This window comes from Morone saxatilis, unplaced genomic scaffold (assembly GCF_004916995.1).
Source record: "Morone saxatilis isolate NCDOM2014 unplaced genomic scaffold, NCSU_SB_2.0 Contig8, whole genome shotgun sequence".
Lineage (NCBI taxonomy): Eukaryota > Metazoa > Chordata > Actinopteri > Moronidae > Morone > Morone saxatilis.
The window spans coordinates 3933769-3954984 of NW_023340257.1; the positions used below are offsets into that span (position 1 = coordinate 3933769).

At 40.3% G+C, this 21216-nt stretch overlaps 4 protein-coding genes across 8 annotated transcripts in view; 3 read left to right on the forward strand and 1 right to left on the reverse strand.

Annotated features, from left to right (window-relative positions):
• The window catches only part of smtnl (smoothelin, like), a 36886-nt gene extending 30182 nt beyond the window's left edge, over positions 1–6704 (forward strand). For both annotated transcript variants that reach the window (XM_035679966.1, XM_035679967.1), the window contains exons 4-10: positions 219–473; positions 583–639; positions 737–797; positions 887–1033; positions 1136–1259; positions 3253–3404; positions 5846–6704. In XM_035679966.1, the coding sequence (XP_035535859.1) occupies positions 219–473; positions 583–639; positions 737–797; positions 887–1033; positions 1136–1259; positions 3253–3404; positions 5846–5972 (923 nt within the window). In that variant the 3' untranslated portion in view covers positions 5973–6704. The remainder of the gene's footprint in view (positions 1–218; positions 474–582; positions 640–736; positions 798–886; positions 1034–1135; positions 1260–3252; positions 3405–5845) is intronic.
• A 2576-nt stretch (positions 6705–9280) lies between these two features.
• sebox (SEBOX homeobox) lies at positions 9281–11100 on the forward strand. Its single transcript, XM_035680382.1, has 3 exons — positions 9281–9383; positions 9818–10026; positions 10390–11100. The coding sequence occupies exons 1-3, from the start codon at positions 9281–9283 to the stop codon at positions 11098–11100; spliced, it is 1023 nt and encodes a 340-aa protein (XP_035536275.1).
• A 3654-nt stretch (positions 11101–14754) lies between these two features.
• Positions 14755–17500, reverse strand: tmem199 (transmembrane protein 199). Its single transcript, XM_035679593.1, has 6 exons — positions 17068–17500; positions 16395–16468; positions 16015–16104; positions 15739–15781; positions 15510–15622; positions 14755–15272 (listed from the first exon to the last, which is right to left on the reverse strand). Exons 1-6 carry the CDS (start codon positions 17249–17251, stop codon positions 15177–15179), a joined length of 600 nt encoding a protein of 199 aa, XP_035535486.1. The 5' UTR covers positions 17252–17500; the 3' UTR covers positions 14755–15176.
• A 636-nt stretch (positions 17501–18136) lies between these two features.
• Positions 18137–21216, forward strand: part of poldip2 (polymerase (DNA-directed), delta interacting protein 2) — a 12826-nt gene continuing 9746 nt past the window's right edge. For 2 of the 4 annotated variants that reach the window (XM_035679591.1, XM_035679592.1), the window contains exon 1: positions 18416–18498. In XM_035679591.1, coding sequence (XP_035535484.1) covers positions 18431–18498 — 68 coding nt within the window. In that variant the 5' untranslated portion in view covers positions 18416–18430. Of the gene's footprint in view, positions 18353–18415; positions 18499–21216 lie in introns of those variants that run through there. The other 2 variants (XM_035679589.1, XM_035679590.1) reach the window with 2 other exon arrangements.

Genomic DNA, 21216 nt, shown 5'->3' on the forward strand with positions numbered 1-21216 from the left:
TCACTGAAAATCTGATTTTAAGATAATTAGTGGAGTTGAGATAGTTAGAGCTGAGTTTATTGATTTTTAGCAGCACAGGATATCAAAACAAGCTTAAAACACAATATGATAACGAAAATTCAATATTAAGCTCATTTTTGGCGGCCTCCAACACCTAAATGTGGATACATCCAGATTATTCATCAATATGATCATTTAAAATCTTTTTAACCAACCAGAACATTCAGCGCTGGTACACGGAAAGATCTCTCCATCCAGTGACTTTCCGCACGAGCACACGGCTCCTGTCGCCATGCGGAAGCCGCACCTCCCCATCACCGCTACAACCAAGACGGCAGAAGTTAAGGGCCCCGACTCTCCCAGCAGCCCTGTTGGTTCTTGGTCCTCTCCGATCAATGAGGTCTCACCTACCGGCCAATCAGTTGCTGGCACCAAAGAGACCCAACCAACAGAGGAGTCTTCAATTCAACCAGGTGGCTGATGGTTTCCACTCTGTGAGCATGAATGCAGCATAAGGTACAGTTGGTTTTGTAAAATCTTAACCTCATAATTTATCATTTCCCTTTTCTTTGTTGCTGTTAGTATCTTCTACATGGACCCCTACACCTATCAGAGCTCTGGGATCTCCCCGCCTTCAAGGTGAGCCATGCTTTCAACCACTCCCACGCACACACATGCTATCCTGTCAGAGACTACATCATGGACATGATTTAGAGCAACTGTTTGTCTCTTGCAGAGAAAGCAAATTCAGCCCCCACTAAGTCTGTCACCTATTCAGGGCTGCTGCAGCAGGACAGGTGAGTGAAAGGTTACCCATGAGGGACATCTTAGGGATAGGTAAAATGTGCTTTGCATTGTCTGACCCGTCTGTGCTCCCGTCATCCAGAGATGGCGATGTCAGCAGCAACAGATCCTTTGGGCAGGTGGGAGAGAGGAGGCGGGAGCTGGTGAGGTCACAGACTCTGCCACGTAACATCGGCGCTCAGGCTCGTCGATCTATCTTTGAAAGACTGGACTCTGAAGCCAGCAACAGGTAAATGCAATGGGTGTTCGGGTGATGTGGGAATTATGCTACATACAAGTGTCCTGAAAACTAAAACTCTCTCATGTGTCCTTGCCCCGTGTCTATGTACAGTCGCCCCAAGCCAGTGGACTCTAAACCCAAACTCAAGCGGTCTCAGAGTTTTGGAGTGTCCAGCGCCAGCAGCATCAAGCAGATTCTTCTTGAGTGGTGCCGCTCCAAGACCATTGGCTACCAGGTAAACTTGCAGAGAACAATTCCAGTCTATGAATGTTATCATTTATTGCATCACATACATTTTAAGGTTTATATTTACATGTTTATCGTGTCTGGGGACATATTTTCTAAGATTTGGTTGGTTTGGTAAGTTGCTATCAGGCGCCACACAAGTTTAATTTTCTTTAATTACTATGCCTGTTTTAGCCCACAAACTACAAATTGCACAAATATTTCATTGCTGCTGACCATTTTCTGAAACAGATCATACTTGATTACATTTTTGACATTGGTTCATTTCACTATAGCATGAAAATGAACTGGCAAAGACTTGCTTGAGATAGGTAATCCGTTGTGTCTGGTTATTTTTTTGTCAAAATTATATTATTGTTGCACAGTAATGTAGTGGAAACTGACGCCTGAAAATCTGAGGTTTAAAGTCTGCTGCAGATCCACAGCAGTAATGTTAATGCAAGAAGCCAATAAATTCACGTTATCCTTTTCAAGATGTTTTCCAGCTGGCAGTCTTTTGGGTCTGACTGTGAAACTTAATGTTGTTCCTCAGCCTGAAGTCTCAGATATCAGAACTTCCTACCAGCACATGAACACACGACATCAGCCGACTTTAAATATCCATCCAGGCTTTCAACTGCAATATTATGCTATAATAATGAGGGAATGAGAATGGGAATGAGACTCAATAATCAGCTATTATCAAGCCTCCAACCTAAAGCATCTTTGTATCTTTCTTAGCTCTGATTAGTTATTTTTGTCCAGGCTTAGCTCTTAGAACTGGAGCACTAGAACAAACCAGAAGAAGCTGATTTTTTTCACAGATTATCCGTCTTATGTAATACTGTCAGGACACAGGGGAAATTTCATTAAATATTAAGTTATTATATACGTTTTTATAAAAGTTAACTACTGCAGCTATAACAAGCTTTAGAGGTGTTGGTGAGCACATTTTTTTAACTTTGGAAACAGCCAGGCTAGCTGTTACCCCTGCCTTATGCTAAGCTATAGGCTGATTGCCTCTTGGCTCCAGGTCCTTACTCAGTGGACAGACATGAGATCATTCTCATCTACAGTGTAACAGGGACAGGGCACATTTATATAACTAACATTACTGTGTGAGTTAGCTAAGGTGGGAATAACATTCAGAAAGATTTTAAACAGCCAGCAGTAATGAAATGTTTACACAATGTATCGCAAATGGGCTCAATATGCAAAATCTCCAGCATGGTCCTTCAGTATGAGATATCTGTCTTTATATAGCTTTAACCTGTCAACACACAGCGCAGTGCTAATGTGTTAATCATCCACCTCTCAACCAGAGGTGTAAGAAAGTGAGCGTCCTTGTGAATATAGGTGTGCGTGACTGTGTAAGTGTGTGTTCTGGTGGTTGAGGGTGCAGGGTCCAGGTAGTTTGAGTTACGGTTGAGAACACCGACACATTGCTGCACTCTGGTACCCTTTTCCTCACAGCGGCTTGTGCCAGCTGCTCCATGTGGCTTTGGTTATAGTCAAGCCAGGCAAAGCCAAGACTCTTATTAACTGGGAGCAAACACACACACACACACACACACACCACACACGCACACACACACAGAAACACACAAGAGAAAGAGGGATGTTCATCCGATGACTTGACATGTTGCATTTCATTCAAAGCTAACTCCAGTCTAATAAAGGACAGCCTTGAAATGACATGATTTTTAAAAGCACGTAACAGACCAAAGGCAGGAGAGGAGAGGAGAGTGGAGGAGAGAGGAGGAGAAAAGTCTGTTTTATCCATCATAATTATGGGCTAGACAGTGGACGGGGAGATGGCTTTATGAAGCTACAACAAGCTGCCAGTCAGTTTTACAAGTCATGTTCTTTTACCTCCTTCAGTCTTCCAGCTTTTAGTGCTTCCTTCCATGCGCACAAAGGCCTGGAGTGACACAGACTCACTCTCTGAAACACACTTGCCACATCATCACCGCCAAATCTTCTTCTTCTCTGTTTCTCTGTAGAACATTGAGATCCAGAACTTCTCGTCCAGTTGGAGTGACGGAATGGCTTTCTGCGCTCTGGTCCACTCCTTCTTCCCCACTGAGTTTGACTACAATTCTCTGTTGCCCGCCAACCGCAAACACAACTTCGAGCTGGCCTTTGGGACTGCAGAGTGAGTGGTGGCTAGATCTGAATGTAAAGACAGGGCAGCTTTATAGAAGTGTCCATGTGTCCCTGATATGATTAATGTGACGCAGTTTGATTAATTACATATTTATTGTAGAATCGATCATTCTTCTTAAAGGATGCATTAAGAGCTAACATTAGAACATCATGAGATATTTTGGTCATGTGTGATACAGTTTTAGAGGCTTTTCCCAAACTAAGTATGTGTCAATATTTTTAACATTAAAGGTCCAGTGTGAAACCTTTAGGAGCTCTATTGGCAGAAATGGAATAAAATATGCATAACTTGTTTTTTTAGTTAGTGTATAATCACCTGAAAATAACAATCATTGTGTTTTCGTTTATCTTACAATGAGCTTTATCTACAGAAGCTGCGGGACAAACCAAACACTTGCTGTAGATAGGGCCATTCGTGTTTTTAACAAGTTTCATGGCCACCGTAGTTTTTCCTACACACTTCACAGTCATCAAATACAGACGCCAGCAGTGTTCAGTTAGTTGTAATCTGCACCTTCACCACTAGATGCCACTAAATCCTACACACTGGTTCAGAGCTATAGCCAGGACATGCTTAGCCTAGCTTAGCTTAAACAGCTAACTTAACTTTGCTCAAAGTGAAATACACAAATCTAACACCTCCTAAGATCAGTAATAAACACATTCTATATTTGTTTCTATTCTGTATAGAAATGTAAAAAATAGAATTTGGGAGTTATGTGATGTAGCAATTTCTTAGCTAATAACAGCCGGGTGCAGAAACTGCACAGTTTGGTACCATGCAGAACTTTTGATATATAGGATGACTTATGTCCTGCATTTTATCCCTTTCCCTCTCCTCCAGTTGCTGTCCGATAATAATTAACATAACTTGTTGTTATTAGTAGTAGTAGTTAGCGCCATAGTAAAGTTTAGAACTCACCATAATATAATTAGCCAGAACCAGCCCATCTATGCAAGGCCGATTCTGGGTGAGGATGTCGATAGTTACAGGTTTTTTTATTTTTATTACAGCTATATATGTGTAAAGCTGTTGGCTACAGGCAACAGCATGTATTAGGCCTATTTGATGGTACAATTTAAAGTACTGATTTAGTGTGCCTGTCTCCGAAAATCTAATGCCCCTCCCCCGCCTAATAATTCTTCTGCCAGGTCTGGTACCATGGTGCCTGTGCCAGAGTCCTATACTTAAAGCCTGTGCTTACCAATCTGTCTGGCCACCCACGTTGTAGCCAGAGATGCAGCATGGAAGTCCCGAGCCAATGAATAAACTAAAATGTTGAACTATTCCTTTAAAGCCATGATACAAACTGTTCATGTGACTGAAGTCTCTTTATGCAACAGCAGAAAGAGACTTACTTGATGGTGGAGAGTCCGCTGTGGTTTCTGAGTTTTGCCTTAAAGTATTTACTGGCCTTTACTGCATCAACAATGCAAGTCTGTGCACTTTATTGTGGCTGAACGTCTCTTCATTTGTTTTCTTTGTTGCTTTTGTTTCATAGGCCTCTGCAAAGTTCCTATTTTATATGCCAGACCGTAACACACACATTTTATATGTTCCTGCCTATACTGTCTGTTTCACTAGGGTTTTTTCTTTTATATGTTTGGTGAAAGTTTTGCCCAACTACACAGCTTCACGCAGCATGGCTTATTGTTTTCACAGATATTGTACATACAGACTGCATACTTTAGATATAGATCAGACACTATACAGAGCATGGACTTACTGTATGTTGGGGGCTTAAAGAATGACACTCTATTTAAGAATGTGTTGTTCTTTGGCTGATAACGCTGCTGCAGAAATAAGGTGATTTGGCTGAAAAACAATATTCACTTGGTCACAGAATCAATCCTTCATATATGATGGCAGCTTTAGATTTGACCTCTTAAAGAGATCACAGCAGAGACTTATAGCGCAGTAAATGTATATGAATTATTACATGCATGGTGTTGTTCTTTAACCCCTCAAAACATGTTTGTTGGAATGTAAAGGAAACGTCAGTGTTTTCATCAGAACTATCCAAGACACATATTAGATGCAGATTGCGGCTTTAGAAAGGTTAGACTGATGTATCTGGTTGATACTGACTGTAAGCTTTTCCTTGATACAGTTCAGTCATTGTGTTTCACCCCTCGTATCAACAGAGCTGAATCAAATAGTTGACTACAATAATCAATAGAGAATACATAGCGCCAGTCGGCATTACATTTGGTGAAGAGGAAATTATGACTTGTTCGGGACTCGAAACTCAAGTTTAGGACCTGGGACTTGTCAGACTTGACTCCAGACTTGAGTGCAAAGACTGACAACAATGAAATTCAGATTTTTTTCAAAAAGCTAGATGCTGCTTCGGTTGAGTTGTAGTTGAAATATACACTTTCGGCATGAAGCCTCCCCTCTGACTCATGTTTCTCTGTCTGTGTCTCCAGAGTGAAGGCAGGCTGTGACCGGCTGATCGAGGTGGAGGACATGATGATCATGGGTCGTAAACCGGACCCCATGTGCGTCTTCACCTACGTCCAGTCCCTCTACAACCACCTGCGCAAGTTTGAGTGAAGCTCAAAAGCAGAGGGTCCGATTTGATGCACAGCCCTCCTTTAAGACTCATCCTACTTCAACCTCTTCTTCTTTCTCTGTACCCAACTTGGAGCCGAGGGGAGATCCAGAGCTGGCAGGGGAGCGCTTTGAAAAGACTACGCTGCCCCCTGGTGGTGGTTTAGTGAGCATTGCTCCACAGGTTGCAAGAAGAGTGCTCACAGATGCACAGTGGACTCATGGGGAGGGTACTGTGTGTGTATGTGTGTGTACTGCGATATTATCTGTAATGAAGAAGATGAATCTACACACAAATGTCAGGGTTGGTCTGTCAGCAGTATTTTTCTGTGTGTGTATGTGTGTGTGTAGTTGATTGCAACTATTGCTGTGTTGTATAAATTGTTATTATCATCACGTGTGTTTGAAAGTGAGTATCCACATTAACCTTTGATATTGCACCGATGTAGAAGATGTATGCTTCACAAATGTCACTGAATAACTGAACTGTAGGCGAGTGTTTGTGAGGAAGCAGAGCACACTGTCGGGCAGAATATCTAACAACATTTTTTTTCAAATTTGTGAAATGGAGCCGATTGTTGACTGATATTTACGTCCGCACATGCTGTGATATTGTGCTGTTGAGATGATGCTGAGATACGAAAAATGAAATCAATAAATTGTACTGTTTGACACCTAAATGTGGGCACTATGTTCTTTATCAAAGAAAAATTTTTGGGCATTTGGATTGTGACGGAAAAGTAAAGATAGAACAAAAATACATTTAAAACAATTACTTCCACTGGGAACATGCCACCACACTACATATTTTTTTAGATGAGAAGTTAGATGAACGCAACTGCTCTGAAATTTATTTAAAAAGACCTAATTCATTTGTGTGTTACCAATTTAAATAATTTATTTAAGTTGGTCTAACAATTCTCTTTTTTCAGTGCACTGGGACTATTACTATTTTTTTAGAAAGAAGAACATGAGAAAAGAAAGAAAGGAAGAAAGAAAAGTTTCAACATAATGTCAACTGTGGCCAAAAGGGCTGATTCAGCGGACTGATATTTGGCTAATATTAGTCTCTGTTAAACTACATCTGTTAGTAATTCTTTCCTTTTACAGGAAAAAATTGTTTGCAGAGATTATGATTTTGGAGGTTAACTCGATTGCTTTCTGTCTCCACTGCACATGTTTCATCTGTTGCTTTTGGATTACAGATATTACTTTTTGATCCAACAGTGCTTAAAATAATGTAACAGAGTTTCTAATCTTTTTTGCTGTTAATTATAGCAGCCTAACTTATACAAATATGTGTAAGTACTGTGCATGTGAGCTAAATCAAGAATCTAGAAATGAATAATGTGCTTTTGTTTTATTTTCTGTTTTTCCATTAGCAGCAAACCTTTCTTTTTTAAAAGAAAAAAATGAAACATGAACATAAAACATCTCCTTCAATCTCTATCCTTGTTATGGATTTTCTGGTTTATTAGGTAACTTTACTGTAACCTACAGCAGTGTTTTTCAAAGTGGGGGCTTCCAGGAGGCGCCACGGGGGTCTCAGAAGATTTGAGGTAGGATGGATTTAAATAAAATTAAAAAATGGAATTATTAATCCTCTGAATTACCTCCCAGTCAGAACATTGTTCATCACATAAACTGTTAGTGTTGACCTGCTAACGGTCTGCGTCTGCCACAAAGCTTTATTGCATTAATACAAGTAAGGAAATACATTCAGAAGTTGTTTTTGTTGGTTTTGTTCCTTGGTTGTTTTTTTATTTTATTTTTCCACAGTACTGTCAGTAGGTTTTAAAGACATCTTGCGAAAGGGGGATAATGCTATCTGGGGGGCCTGGCATGGAAAGGTTTGGGAACCCCAAACCTACAGTATCCATTCCCACAAGTTTGAATCAGAAGACATCAACGTTTTTGAGCTAAAATAACTTAACTCTTTAAAGTGCTGCAACACAAGCCAATCCATGATGTCATTGTCCGTGTTTCTTTAACCCTTCACAGCTGATAGAAAACAGTTGCTGCACATGGAGTCACTGATTGCTGCAGATCAGAGACTCTATTATGTTCACTATAGCAGTGGACTCTGAGTGATTTAGTGACCCTGTGTGCTGCAGCACAGATATATCATATAAACACATAATCTCTGAGCACTCATGAACAACAGGCTTTAAACAAAGGGCTCATGTGAGACACAGAATATGAACAGGTACAGAGAGAAAGAGTTTTATTATACTTTGATTTACAATCTAACACTCCTCATGGATAATCCCTGCCTGTACTTCTTTTAATGAAGTCTTCTTCAACCATTTATTTCAAATATAACCTGCAGGCATGCATCTAATTTGGTCTCAGTGTTAAACTTTTTATTCAAGCAAATGAGGAATGGTGTCACATATACTAGTTTTATGCATCAGATAGTAAAGGGGGAATACAGCAGATCACTCCACCATGCAAAGGTTTTTATAGGAATCAAGTGTCTTTATTTAACAACATTGAGTTGTTACGCAAATAAAATGGATTATTAAGTTACAACTAATTAAATCTGACCTACTTGGAAACTTGTTTGGAATGTTTAGATGAACAGTCAGTCTGGTTTATCGCCAATAGGTTTTCACATACACACATAGGAATTTGCCTTTGGTATATTGGCGCATAACAATAAACAGAGAATGAGAAAAATATAAATAAAGATGAAAGCAATAACTACAAGCTATAATTGACAATAACGTATTAAATATATTATTAAGACAATTATAAGATCATAATATGACCGTTAATAAAATGAATTATTGTCCAGGGGATGAGCGAAATTCGCAGAATTAAGTTTAAAGAATATTTGCAAATATGTTTTTCAAATATTGGATCATTATATATTTATATGTGTCCTTCTGTATTGACCCGTGCGTCCCATTGGAGTCTAATACAACCTCTGTGTTTGGTCGATGTTATAATGAATATAAAATAATTTCCAAAGTATTTCCCAAGTAACAATCCGGCACCATCGATATGGACACAATAAAGCAATAACAGTAATCGGTTAATTCACTGTCTATGTATATGTTATGTAGGCTATATATAATCCCAAAACTCTTCAAATACAGGCAGAGCAGCTGAAGATCACACAACGCACTGCAGCATGAAAACAAGTGTGGGGATTAGCGGCAGAGGTGAATAGCACCTGGATTTGCAGGGTGCTGGGCGGTGGGTGATCTGATCTGGGTATAAGAAGCTCCTCCTCAGCTGTCAGCAGCAGTGGAGGCCGGGCAGTGTGTGTGTGTGCGTGCATTGTGTGTGTGTGTCTGTGTGGAGTTATGGCTCTGTTCATGGACTCAGACTTCTCTTTGCTCAAGCAGAACCCGCAGAAAGACATGGTGGATTTTAAAGCTTTATTTGGAGAACAGGATCAATGTAAAGGTGAGTTCACTATCTTTAAATCATCCGTCCTTTTGGTTTGTCTCCTGTAGTCAATTTCACTCAACAAACTTAAGAAAGCACACCAAAGGTAAATTAGACAGGCGAGCCAAGTAGCATCAAAAGAGTTCGTTTTGTGCAAGTAAATTCGATCAATATGACATTTTTAATGCAAAAAGAGGACAATCCCCGACAGAATTATTTTACATTATTATTATTTAATTGTATTATCTAAATAAAACATTTAAACAATTAGAAACAAATGTGCCTGTGTTATGAACAAATAATAAACCTGGAACAAAACCTAGTAAATATGAGGCTACAGTAAAATGTATTACATGAAAATATATTAAATGAATCCAAATTTGTAAAATAAAATGTATTCATTTTATTTACATGTTTTTTTTAATCATTATTTCACTTCCCTTTGTGATTAGAAGATGCTCGGGCTGAGGGCGCGCTGTCCTCCCCGGAGCCGGACAGAGCCGCCGGGCTGATGGAGGGCCAGAGGAAGAGGAAGAGGACCATCTTCAGCCGGGCCCAGCTGTCAGAGCTGGAGCAGGCCTTCGCTGTGACTCCCTACCCGGACATCACCCTGAGGGAGAGGCTGGCCGCGCACACACACCTGCCCGAGAGCAAGATACAGGTGAGTGTGGTGCTCTGGGGTCTCCCTTCAACTTAAAAACCCACTGACCTGCATTTAGAGAATATCTGATGACAGTGTTGTAAAATATTGTATTGCGATATCTTATTTTGTGATATTGTCTGTATCGATTTTTGTGGTTAGACCCCCAACTGTTAGATAGTATCCACTGTGGCAAATACAAATACAGATTCCACAGTTCCGGTTTACATAAAAAAGGAGTATGACATATCATCTCTGCGCAATTTAAGCCAGACTAAATTGCGTGAAATGACTTGTTAATAGCAAAAACAGAATTATGATAACGAGTCAAATTTAGGTCCACCAAAAGTGTGATTACTTTACAAGTCCTATCATTTTCCACAGGTGTGGTTTCAAAACAGAAGAGCCAGAAGTATTAAGACTGGGAGACTCCCCAAGTCCACCAAGTCAGTCCTGGGAGGTAGAGGGGTTGTTGATCCCTCCACTGGGCCTGTGACCTCTGCTTTCCTCGCCTCAACCACCCTGGCAGACATATTCAGGCCGGAGCAGAACCACTCCTGTGAAGACGTCCCGCAAATGTATTCTGACTGGATCCAAATCTACAGCAACCCCGTATCATCGCCACCATCTTCCTCGTCAAGCCACCAGCAGCCCGCGCTGGGCTCCTCTAAACCTCCAGAGTCTCGTCTCTGGGAGGAGGAGCAGCACCACCAGAGGCAGCACCTGGGACCAGCACTCCCGGGGTTCCTCCCCGGTTCTTTCCCTCAGCCTGTCAGCAGGCAGCCTCACCACCCAGCCTCCGCCCGCTCCTACCAGGCCTTCAGGAACTTCAAACCCCAGACCGTGGCTCCACCCGGGGCTCATCAGGCCGTGTACGGAGGCAGCGCTGCAGGAGGTCACACCTCTGTAGACCAGGTAGTCCCTTCCCATCCTCAGCCGGTGTACTGGGAGGTAACTCAGGGCCAAGGACACCACCACCATCACCACCACCCACACCATCACCACCACCCTCAAATGGGACCACAGACCTCCATGGGCTACATCTCAGACCTGATCTACAACGCTGCTATTGTCACCAACTTTCTGGAGTTCTGATAAATCTGGATGTGGAACACGATCAGTGGAATATATGAATCCTGGGGCTTCTATTCCTGTCAGTATGTCAGTATTTCCCTTTACAACACCTCTTGAGTTCACACTGTTCTGTGTGTTACTACTGCCGATCGGTCCTCAAACCTCTATAGAGTTGTTTCAAGTTGTGGTTGGTTTGTCCTTGTCTTGTGTTTTTAGTATGTTCCAGTCATGTTTTAAATATGTTAGGACCCGATTTCATCCCAGTTGAAGTTGAAATTGCAATAATTTACAGTTGCTTTGGCTCAGTTTTCACAGAGTTTCAATTTGCAAAACATTCAATGCAAATCACATGCCCATCCCTCAGAATACAGACACCTCAGCTATGTTAGCACAAGTTTCAGTGCCCAACATAGAGTATCAGAGGTGTGGACTCGAGTCACGACTAGGACTAAAGTTGGACTTGAGGCTCAAATTTGATTGACTCAAATTGGGCTTTAACATCAATGACTTGCGACTTCACTTGGACTTGAGACTTTTGACTTGAAAATATTTTCCCCAAGTCCAAAGACCCAAAAGCACAAAAAAGTATGTGTCACAAATCAATTCCCAGCGAGTCGACACTTAATTCCACAGATCCACTTTGGTTGAACTAATCCGACAGCATCCAATCCAGTTGCAGGAGACAACCATGAAGAACTAACGTTACTTTACTGAGCACCAGCTGGAAAAAATTATACCAAAGATACTTTTGTTTTTGCTCATTCTGTTGTTAAAATGGCATTACATTTAAGAGTGAATTGTGAATTGTTTAGGACTCAAAACTCAAAGTTTAGGGCTTTAGACTTGCAGAAGCTTGTGACTTGCAAAAACCTGATTGACCTGGTTGGTCCCACCCCGGAAATTAAGTCATCAGTACGCTAAAGGTCAAATGTATAGCAGTGGTTGAAAGACAAAACAAGGAAAATGAAATGCAATTTCTTTCCTTTTTATTACTGTCAAATGTTGTAATGTATTATGGTATGTATTATTAAATGTATTATGTTGGTGGTGTAAATGGCCATTTAATCATTTCCAGCATTACTTTAGCTGACTGTATTTTATATGATCAGTCTTATGTAAATATCTAAGGTTGGTGGTCGATGCAGAACAGAAAGAACCATTTTATCCTGTATGTAAGATTTACTGTAGTTTCAAATCAGACTTTAGACTACACTATCAACTGTATATTTACAGGAATACAACATATCCAATAAACACTATGAAAGCTTTCAAACGTCAATCTTACTCTATATTACTTCAAACACTGACTGACTTCTGCTGGAATTGCACATTTTCTATGTCATTGTTATTTGTATAAACTTGAGAAAATGAGCACAGCTGGTGGTGTTTTGAGGAGAACATATGGACATTTATGTGTCAGTGTTGAAATGGCCTAATATACGTACTGTGTGATGTATTGCCTAATTTGATTTGTGTACTGTGTGAGATTCAGAGGCCAAATGAAGAACAGCATTTTGTGTTCAGACATTAGAAAACTGAAACTGAGCCAAAGCACCTTTCAACGGTGTTAAATGAAAGATATATAAGCTTAGGACTTGTTCCAGTGTGTTTCTAGTGTCATTTTGGTGTTTTCCACATAAATAAAGGACTAATTGGAGAATCCATAGCAGCTCATAAACATTTCTTTGGTGGTCTCACTGATGTACTTGTCATGGATTCTCCTCACAGATGCCAGCTCCTGTTTTCCTGCTCTAAGCTGAACTGTGGCATGTTTAATGCTGCGACCCCGCGAGTATTATCTTTTAAAACATTCTGATTAAAATGATTCTTTGTGGTAAGATACCATGACAGCAATAATTATTTTATTTTTTCATATCTCTCTGGGCTGTAAGTATCAGGAGGGTTAGATGGACAGAGGGAAGGAAGAAAAATGAAAAATAAGAACTAAATTAAAGCCAGAGCTCAGGGTCTATCAGCTTACAGGCTCTGTAATTCTGCCTGGATTTAAGTTTCGAAATATTACATGAGAGGTATAATACAGAGGCAAATATGACAGACAGTAGTGCACATTGTTCGTCCAGTGCTGGACAGAGATCTCTGCATATCATAATCATCTTTAATACCAAATAATCTTTCAATAAACCTTTAATCCGGGTGTCAAATCTCAGATCTTAGAAAGATACTTTTTTTTTTGTATTCCAGATGTAGTTACATCTTTTAATCTTTCCACTGATATGAAAGGACTTAATAAGAAGAGGATAGGATAGTTTACAAAAAAATATGAATTCATAACTGGAGAAAGGATCAGAGCAAACAGATCGCCTGTGTCGTACTGGAACTGTTTTGAAATCAGATACATGGTGTTATTGTTCTGAGGATCATATCACAGCTACTGTACCTCTGGGGTCCCATAATCGCTTGTTTTTCATGTGGTGCTTGGCTCTATAATTCACTCCAGATCAGATGCAGTAAACACAGATCAGAAGTTATTGGCACATCTGTCAGGGGGAGATGGATGATAAAATAACTGAAGAACAGATCAGTGAACACTGTTAGTAACTGATGCCACAGCTGGCGGGTTATTTACGAGAGTCAAAACAACTTTAACTGCAGAGCTAAATAAACAACTTGACAAAATAGCTTAAGTCAAGCTCCACTTACTAGCTTTTTCCTGGGCTTTCTACCTTATTTCATGGTCTTCATCTACCTTTTGTCAAACTACTCTACCTAAGGGTCTAGAATAAACGTTTATGCCCCGTTTTAAAGAGGTATAAAGTTACTAGCTATCACTACAGTATTGATGAAAAACACAACTGTTCAAAATCATAGGTGGTCATTCTGTATTTTTCTTAGTCAACAAAGAAAAGATTCTACTAATACATATTGCGTGCGTATCCAAAGCCTGATATATCTTACTCCTCTGTACCATAGATCTCCATTGTTGTCCAATAAGACTACAGCTACGCTAGCTGCTCTGTGAGGCTGTTCTCAGGCACAGAAATGCTTTGAATTAAATGCTAATGTCAGCATGCTAACATGCTCACAATGGCAATGCTAACATGCTAATCAACACTTTATCATGTAAAACAGTTCAACCTGAACTTCATTATACAACCCTGAGTTGACGTTTGGCCTACTGATCACCTAATTTCAGAGGTGGGGCAAGTCACAAGTCTCTGCACTCAAGTCTAAAGTCCTAAACTTTGAGTTTTGAGTAAACAATTCACAATTCGCTCTCAAATGTAATGCCATTTTAACAACAGAATAAGCTAAACTAAATTATCTTTGGTATCATTTTTTTTCCAGCTGGTGCTCAGTAAAGTAACATTAGTTCTCAAGGGTTCTCTCCTGCAACTGGATTAGATGCACTCTTTGCTCCTGTTTGAGTTAAAAACTATAGTAAACGTAATTTCCTAAAACAGCTGTAGAGGCATAAACAGAGTAGGGAAGTGTGTGAAATATAGAATAACACCACATTTATGTTTATGGGCCATCTTAAGTACTGTAGCTCACAAGCTACAAACAGTTATTTGCTGTAAATTAATATTTAAAAAAGATCACATTCCAAGAGCAAGAGTCAGTGTCTCTCCTGAATAAATAAGATGAGGAAAATGTATTTTATGAATTAGCTTTAGTTAGTGCTGATGATTTTACACAAAAACCCCCACAAAAATATGATTACATCTGAGAGCAGAATGGAAGGAATTAAATGAACATTTATTTTATAGGGCAGTGCCAAGGAGAAAGACAAGAGGTTGTTTAAAACAAAACAAAAAAAACAACATGAAATACATAATAGCTGCAAATAAATAAGAGACATTGCTCATACTTTGATTTAAAATATAAAGAGAGAACAGATAAAACAGTAATCTTTCACAAAGTCAAAGAACAGACATTCAGTCATTTTGGACCAAGTTTTTTTTTCTTGTAAGGTTCCAACTTTCCATTTAGTGCCATTAGAGTCATTGATTTGTAAATTCTCAGTAACTTACTCAAAAATGATACCAATTTTCTCGTTGAATAAAAAGAGGTGTCATGACAAAGTGAGATGTCGACAGTTCTGCTTGTAGGGCTGCTACATTTCACTGGGTTTGCTCCTACGGTTCCCCTAGTTCTCCCTCCATGGTCCGGACCAGCACATACAGCTCAGCGAGCCCGACTACAGACGCAGCGATCACAGCTGATATTACCCGCTGGAAAACAAGAGACAGACGCAAAGTTAGGTAACCTCTAGCAGGAGACAGCTTAAAGAAGGAGACGGCGTTCAGTGTAACCCCATGTACAGGAAGGTCACAAAGTACAGCCTCCAGTATCACCATGAACACCGTTTCCACCACAACTGAATATAATATGTTTAATAAAGGCAGGAGTAGTTTCACCGCATGTAGCTGGGCGTGGCAGCTTTAATCTACGTGAATATGTTCTCTTACCGCTGCAGTGTCAGTGAACAGGTACTGACTTCCCATATACGAGCAGGCAAAAGTAGCGATCACTGTGACCAGGAAGTTGAATATGGTTACCGCCACTGCTTTGACTGATCTCACTGGAGAAAGAGAGGGGAAAACAAGTTTAGGAGGAGTTTATTTTTAATGCCGAATGCTTGAATTGTGATGATAAAATGATCTCTGAAGTTGTAACAAGATATTAAACAGTACCAACCTTGCAGTCCAAAATCTGCTAATGTTCCATTGCGGTTGAGTTCCTGAAGACAAAGAAAGACATTTATTATATAGTAAAATATGTGCACATCTTTACTGTGCTTAGTAAGTACAAGTGTCTGCCAGAAAAAAAATGTTTTCTTCACCTCCAAAAATGCTGCAGTAAGTCTCACACCATGATTAATATATGACATCTTATATTTCTATAATACGGTCCCATAGCGTGAAATCACATCTTGACCTTGATGTTTTTAATACTACATATATGAAAATGTACCTGAGTGTTGACATTACGTGTGATTCTGTTGTATTCCTCGTTGGCTAGTTTGGCTTTGATCTTCTCGAGACGTGCCACTAGCTCAGGGTTCTGAAGGAAGAGGGGAGGAGTCAGTTTAATGTCAGTTGTTTTGCAGCACATGTTTAACCTTCAGGAACTGAAGTTAACACCAACACTGGTTTTATATTTAGCTCTTTGTGCCTCCCTTGAAAAGAAGAATAATAATACTGCACTCAAGTCATATGGGGATATTCCAAGTCTCTGGGGAGTTTTTTTTCACCTCAAAGCTGAATGTTGAAAGTGAATGTTATTTTAAGAAGGTCGGCAGCTTGTCTCTTGTCATACAAATACAATATGACAAACGTCCATGTTTCACTTACTCTGGGAGGCTTCACAACCTCAGGCAGGTGCAGCGAGCTATCCTCCAACAACTCATGCAGGTAGAAAGGATGTCCTGGAGCCAAAAGAAAGTTTTACATAATATATTAACATTAGACTTTACTGGCATGATTAATGTTTTATTGCAGAATATCACATCAGAACGCACAGTATAATATTGATATCAATATTAAATAATATGATATACTGTAAGCTTTAAAGGACCAGTGCATAAGATTTATTGGAGTGAAGTTGCAGATTGCAACCAACTGAATACTGCTCGCTCCCTGTATTTGATGACCTGGGAATGAGAACGGGCTGTAAAGTGTAGGAGAAACTATGGTGGCAGTGAAACACTGGCCCCATCTACAGCCAGTGTTTGGATTGTCCGTTCTGGGCTACTGTAGAAAGATGTAACAAAATCACAATGATTCCTATATTCAGGTGATTATAACATACCTATGTTTATTATATTCAATATCTGCCAATAGATCCTCCTAAATGTTCCACCAATTCGACTATGAATATAAAATGTTAAGAAACATTGAACATTAGTTATTGAGTAAACATGTTGTTATAATATAAGAAGACACAAATCCCTTGTTTGTAGAGAGTGTTCCTCACGTTACCAAACACACTCTATGGAGCAGTCTCATTAGTACATTAGGATATTACCTTTGTCCTGGAGGTATTTCTTGAGTCTTCTCGCTGTACTGAAGGACAGGGTTGTTGGTTCCGGTTTCTCAAGAACCTCCACCAGTTCTTCTCTCAATCGTTGGGGCAGAGATGAGTCTGTCTTTTCTAATAACTCAGTCACCTTATTTATGAATTTATCCCCGACGACAAACGCTGAAGCCATGGTGCCAATCCAACTGACTGACAGGGAGGTCTGACTTTATGGGACGCACCCAGATAAACCTTTTTAAAGCGTGTTTCCACTCAAGCAAAAGGCAACAGTGTACATATGCTATCAAGAAACTATTTCAAACTATTTTTAGTATTATTATACATTGAAGTTCGGCGTTCGACGGCTAGTGAACGCTATTGGTAAATATGTACACCCCAGTAAGCAGCCATGTTGTTTGCCTTGTGACACGATGACGTGTCACTCACATGACCAACTTTGGGAGAATTTATTTTAAATTGAGAATTTTTGAAAATTGGCAAATCTCATTAATACTCTTTAAAAACGGTTAATGTTAATAATAAGTTGACAAAAATATTTAATTTTATAGTCAACTTAAATGTTACTCGCTACAGTACACGTGAGCTTCTTTGGTGCCTTCACGGGCTCCTCAAAAGCTCCTAAAGCCGAGTGTCGCAGATTGTGTCAGTAAAGCCTTCTGGTGAGAATCAAATTCTAAATTTTTACAAAAGTAGGTTTTGGAGGCTGTTGAAGTCGGCGTGGCACATCAATACTAAATTATCTCCGATTGTAAATGTAATAGAATCATTTTAACCTTTAGGATCAAGTTGTTATCCTTATCTCTAAATTATAATCAATCACATCTGACTTTTCCACAACATTAAGATCGTTTTTTATTAAAAAAAAAACTGCCCACTTTAAGATAATAATAAAAGCAATCACAACTAGCATTTACAGACATTATGACTGAGAATTCGCGTCTATTTAAAAGAAAAAAGAACAAAGAAAAGCTAATCCATCGTTCGGTAATCATTCAGTTCTCGTAAATACGACTCTTCGGTCGTTCCTGAACGCAGCATCAGTAAGTTACCCTGCTGTTATATGTGTGTGTAAGCGTGCCAGGGCTGGAAAGATGGCGGCCTGTGCGTTACGCCGAGGTCTGCTGAGCACTGTCAGTAAATACAACAAGCACACACACAGAATACTGAGTGTGGTTGACAGTAGCGGCGGGTTCGAGGTGAACAGACCGCGGTTACAGTGTCGAGCCTGCGGGCTGCCCGGCGCTGTTCAGCCGAGGAGGTTCATGTCGTCACGGTAAGAGACGCAGCCAGTGTCCTCCTCTCTGTCAATGCTAACATGCTACAGTCTTTAGCTAAGTACGAGCTGTTCAACATGGCACCGTCAAGAGACTGGCCTCGCTTATGTCGAGTGGACAGATGTCTGGAGACGGTGCCTGCTTTGTGAGTATGGTGCGTGGTCGGGAGCTGACATGTAGCAGCAGAAAGTGTTAAAAGTGCAGTTGTCCTCTGCTGTTCACTAGCTAGCAGGGTAACTAGCCAGCATGCGTTGAGCAACACTTAGCACGGTGTGATCGGACTGCCTCCAACCTGCCGACATGTTCAATCCCGCAGTTAGACAAACTGTGGAAGATTGTTCTTACTTCAGGATTAGGATTTAAGATGGCTGATCACTTCTTGTTTACATAGCCCTCGTGCTGTTTGGCATTAACTTTGTTGCCTGATAAAAGCCCAGTTATTGTACTTTAGGAGGATCTAATATTCATAGGTATGTTTTCATTGGTGTATACTCACCTGACAATAAGAAATGTTGTACTTCTGTTACCTTAGAAGGAGCCGTGTTTGTCTACAGAGGGAGTGGGTCTTCTTCTGTGCAGGCCGCCATTTTGAACCGCCATGTTGGTGCTGATTGTCTCATATTTTGAGATAAATCGACCAATAAACAAAAATATAGAGGCAGATCTGCAGACAGTCTTGTCAGTGTGGCTAATTTACACGATCTGATCTCTGACACTGATCATTTTGTGTGTCAAACCCTAATTTATTATGAAACGTGGTTTGTATTTATTTGCTGCCACTTGTGCATCAACTGATTATCTCTCAGTTAATATGAAAATAAATTGATTGACAGTGTTAAACAACGCTGTCATTGAGTTTTCTGTGGCTGTGACTCGATTACCATTCAAAGGGTAAACTGGAATGTCTGATTTATTTAAAGCTGCAATAAGGACAATTTTATATTTTATATTTATTATTATTATTATGATACTTTATACAAACATACATTAAAGATACATTAAACTCAAATTAAAAACCCTGACCTTAAGAAACACGAATCCAAAAGATCAGATAGTAAGAGGTATCGTATGTACTGTAATATAACTATACTATAGCAATGCAACCGGTAGGCGCTACAGTCAACACATTGCAGAAGCAGTGAACACGCAGTGGGAAGTGGAAGTAAGACAGTGCAAAAGGATGTGGCAAATACAGCGTAGACATTGTCCATTGTCTTATTGTCTATTGTCTAATCTGGTCCTCCCTGCCTTTACTGAGAAGCTGTTGTACAGTCTGATGGGGGAAAAGAGTTTTTGTGTCTGTTATATAAGATAATTTTCTGTCATATTTGCTGAAATGTTGACTATATCATGAGACAGATGATCTGTGAAAAGATCAGGTTCCTCTGGCTCGTTCTGGTGCTCCTACTCATCAATCAACAACTCTTTCTCTGCTCTGATTGGTTGTTTTCATCCAGGCCTGGTGGAATCTTATAAATCCCATTAGGAGCACAAGAAGGAGCCAGAGGAAGCGGATCTTTTCACAGATGATCTGTCTCATGTACTACTCCGGTAATGTTATTTTGATAAAAATGACCTACTGCAGCTTTAATCCAGTAAATTAAATACCTGGATCCAACAGTCCAGTATTTTCACAAAGCAGTCCTGCTCATTGACGTGCAACATATCTTGCAGTAGTGTGCTCATAGATATTAGATAGAGAGCTGCCTTGGTACAAACAGTTTAGCAAAAACTCTTGACGATGAGCACATTTCTACCATCTACCAGTGTATGTTGTCATACCTCCCATTCATACAGGCACACTGTGTAGCCAGCCATTTCCACAATGAGCACAAACCCATGTTTAGTCATGTAATTTTGACCCGGACTGTTGTATAAACGAAAACCACCTCACACACCATGACCAGGCTGTTTTTCAGCCTGAACATGTGATCAGAGCTTACAGACTTAGTCCTATCACTAGTGACATAGGGACACTCATGTTGACTCTGCACACTGCTGATGACAATTTATTAATTCAGCCCAGACGGTTGTCTAAAGAATCCAGATATCATAGATTTAATTTGTGGTTGTGTGGGCAGCAAAGTATGCCAGCCACACACGTAACTTGTGTGCGTGGCGTTCACACCAGCCGCAGTGACGGAATAAGAGGAACTTCGCCGAGAGAGCGGCAGAGTGTACTTCACAAATGTAGCCAGTGTGAGAGAAAGTTGTGGTGGGTGTACAGGTGGGCGAGTGCCCCCTCAGTGGTTGGAATAGCAGCAGTTATTCAGCAGCATGTGTCTCTCACTTCACTTTATGTAACTTTTTTTTATTGTGTAATCCTATGTCCGTCTTATTGGCAGCCTTTGATGACACGATGACCGCTCAGTGGCACAGCGAGCGGCCCCCTCTGTACAGAAGGAAAAGGCTGATGTGAAATGGATAGTTGTCCCTGTGCTTCTGGCAGGACGAGCTGTTGACCAGGGGAGCTGTTGGCCAGCGCTGGTTCCAGGGTTTTCAGTGTGTGGGCTATTTTTAGATCTGATTATCTCTGGCCACGCAGTGTATTGACATTTCTCAGATTGTCGCAGTGGTAGAAATGGAGAACGAGAGCCCATCTTTAAATGTGTTGAAGAGCTGGTCAGGCCACGTGCTCGCGTTCTTTATTGAGATCTACAGTATGTTGTGCTTTCTGCGAGACATTTTTATTGAATCAATGAAATAAATGTACAGATGTGAAAAGTAGGCTCCCTTTTAGTTATTAGGAACTAATTTGAGCTAATGCAATCTCTTATATTTTCTCTGTCCTGGGTTTGAACATTACATGCCATTAACAGTTGCAGTAAATGCCCCTTTAGCCAACACAAGCTGTTCTATCAGC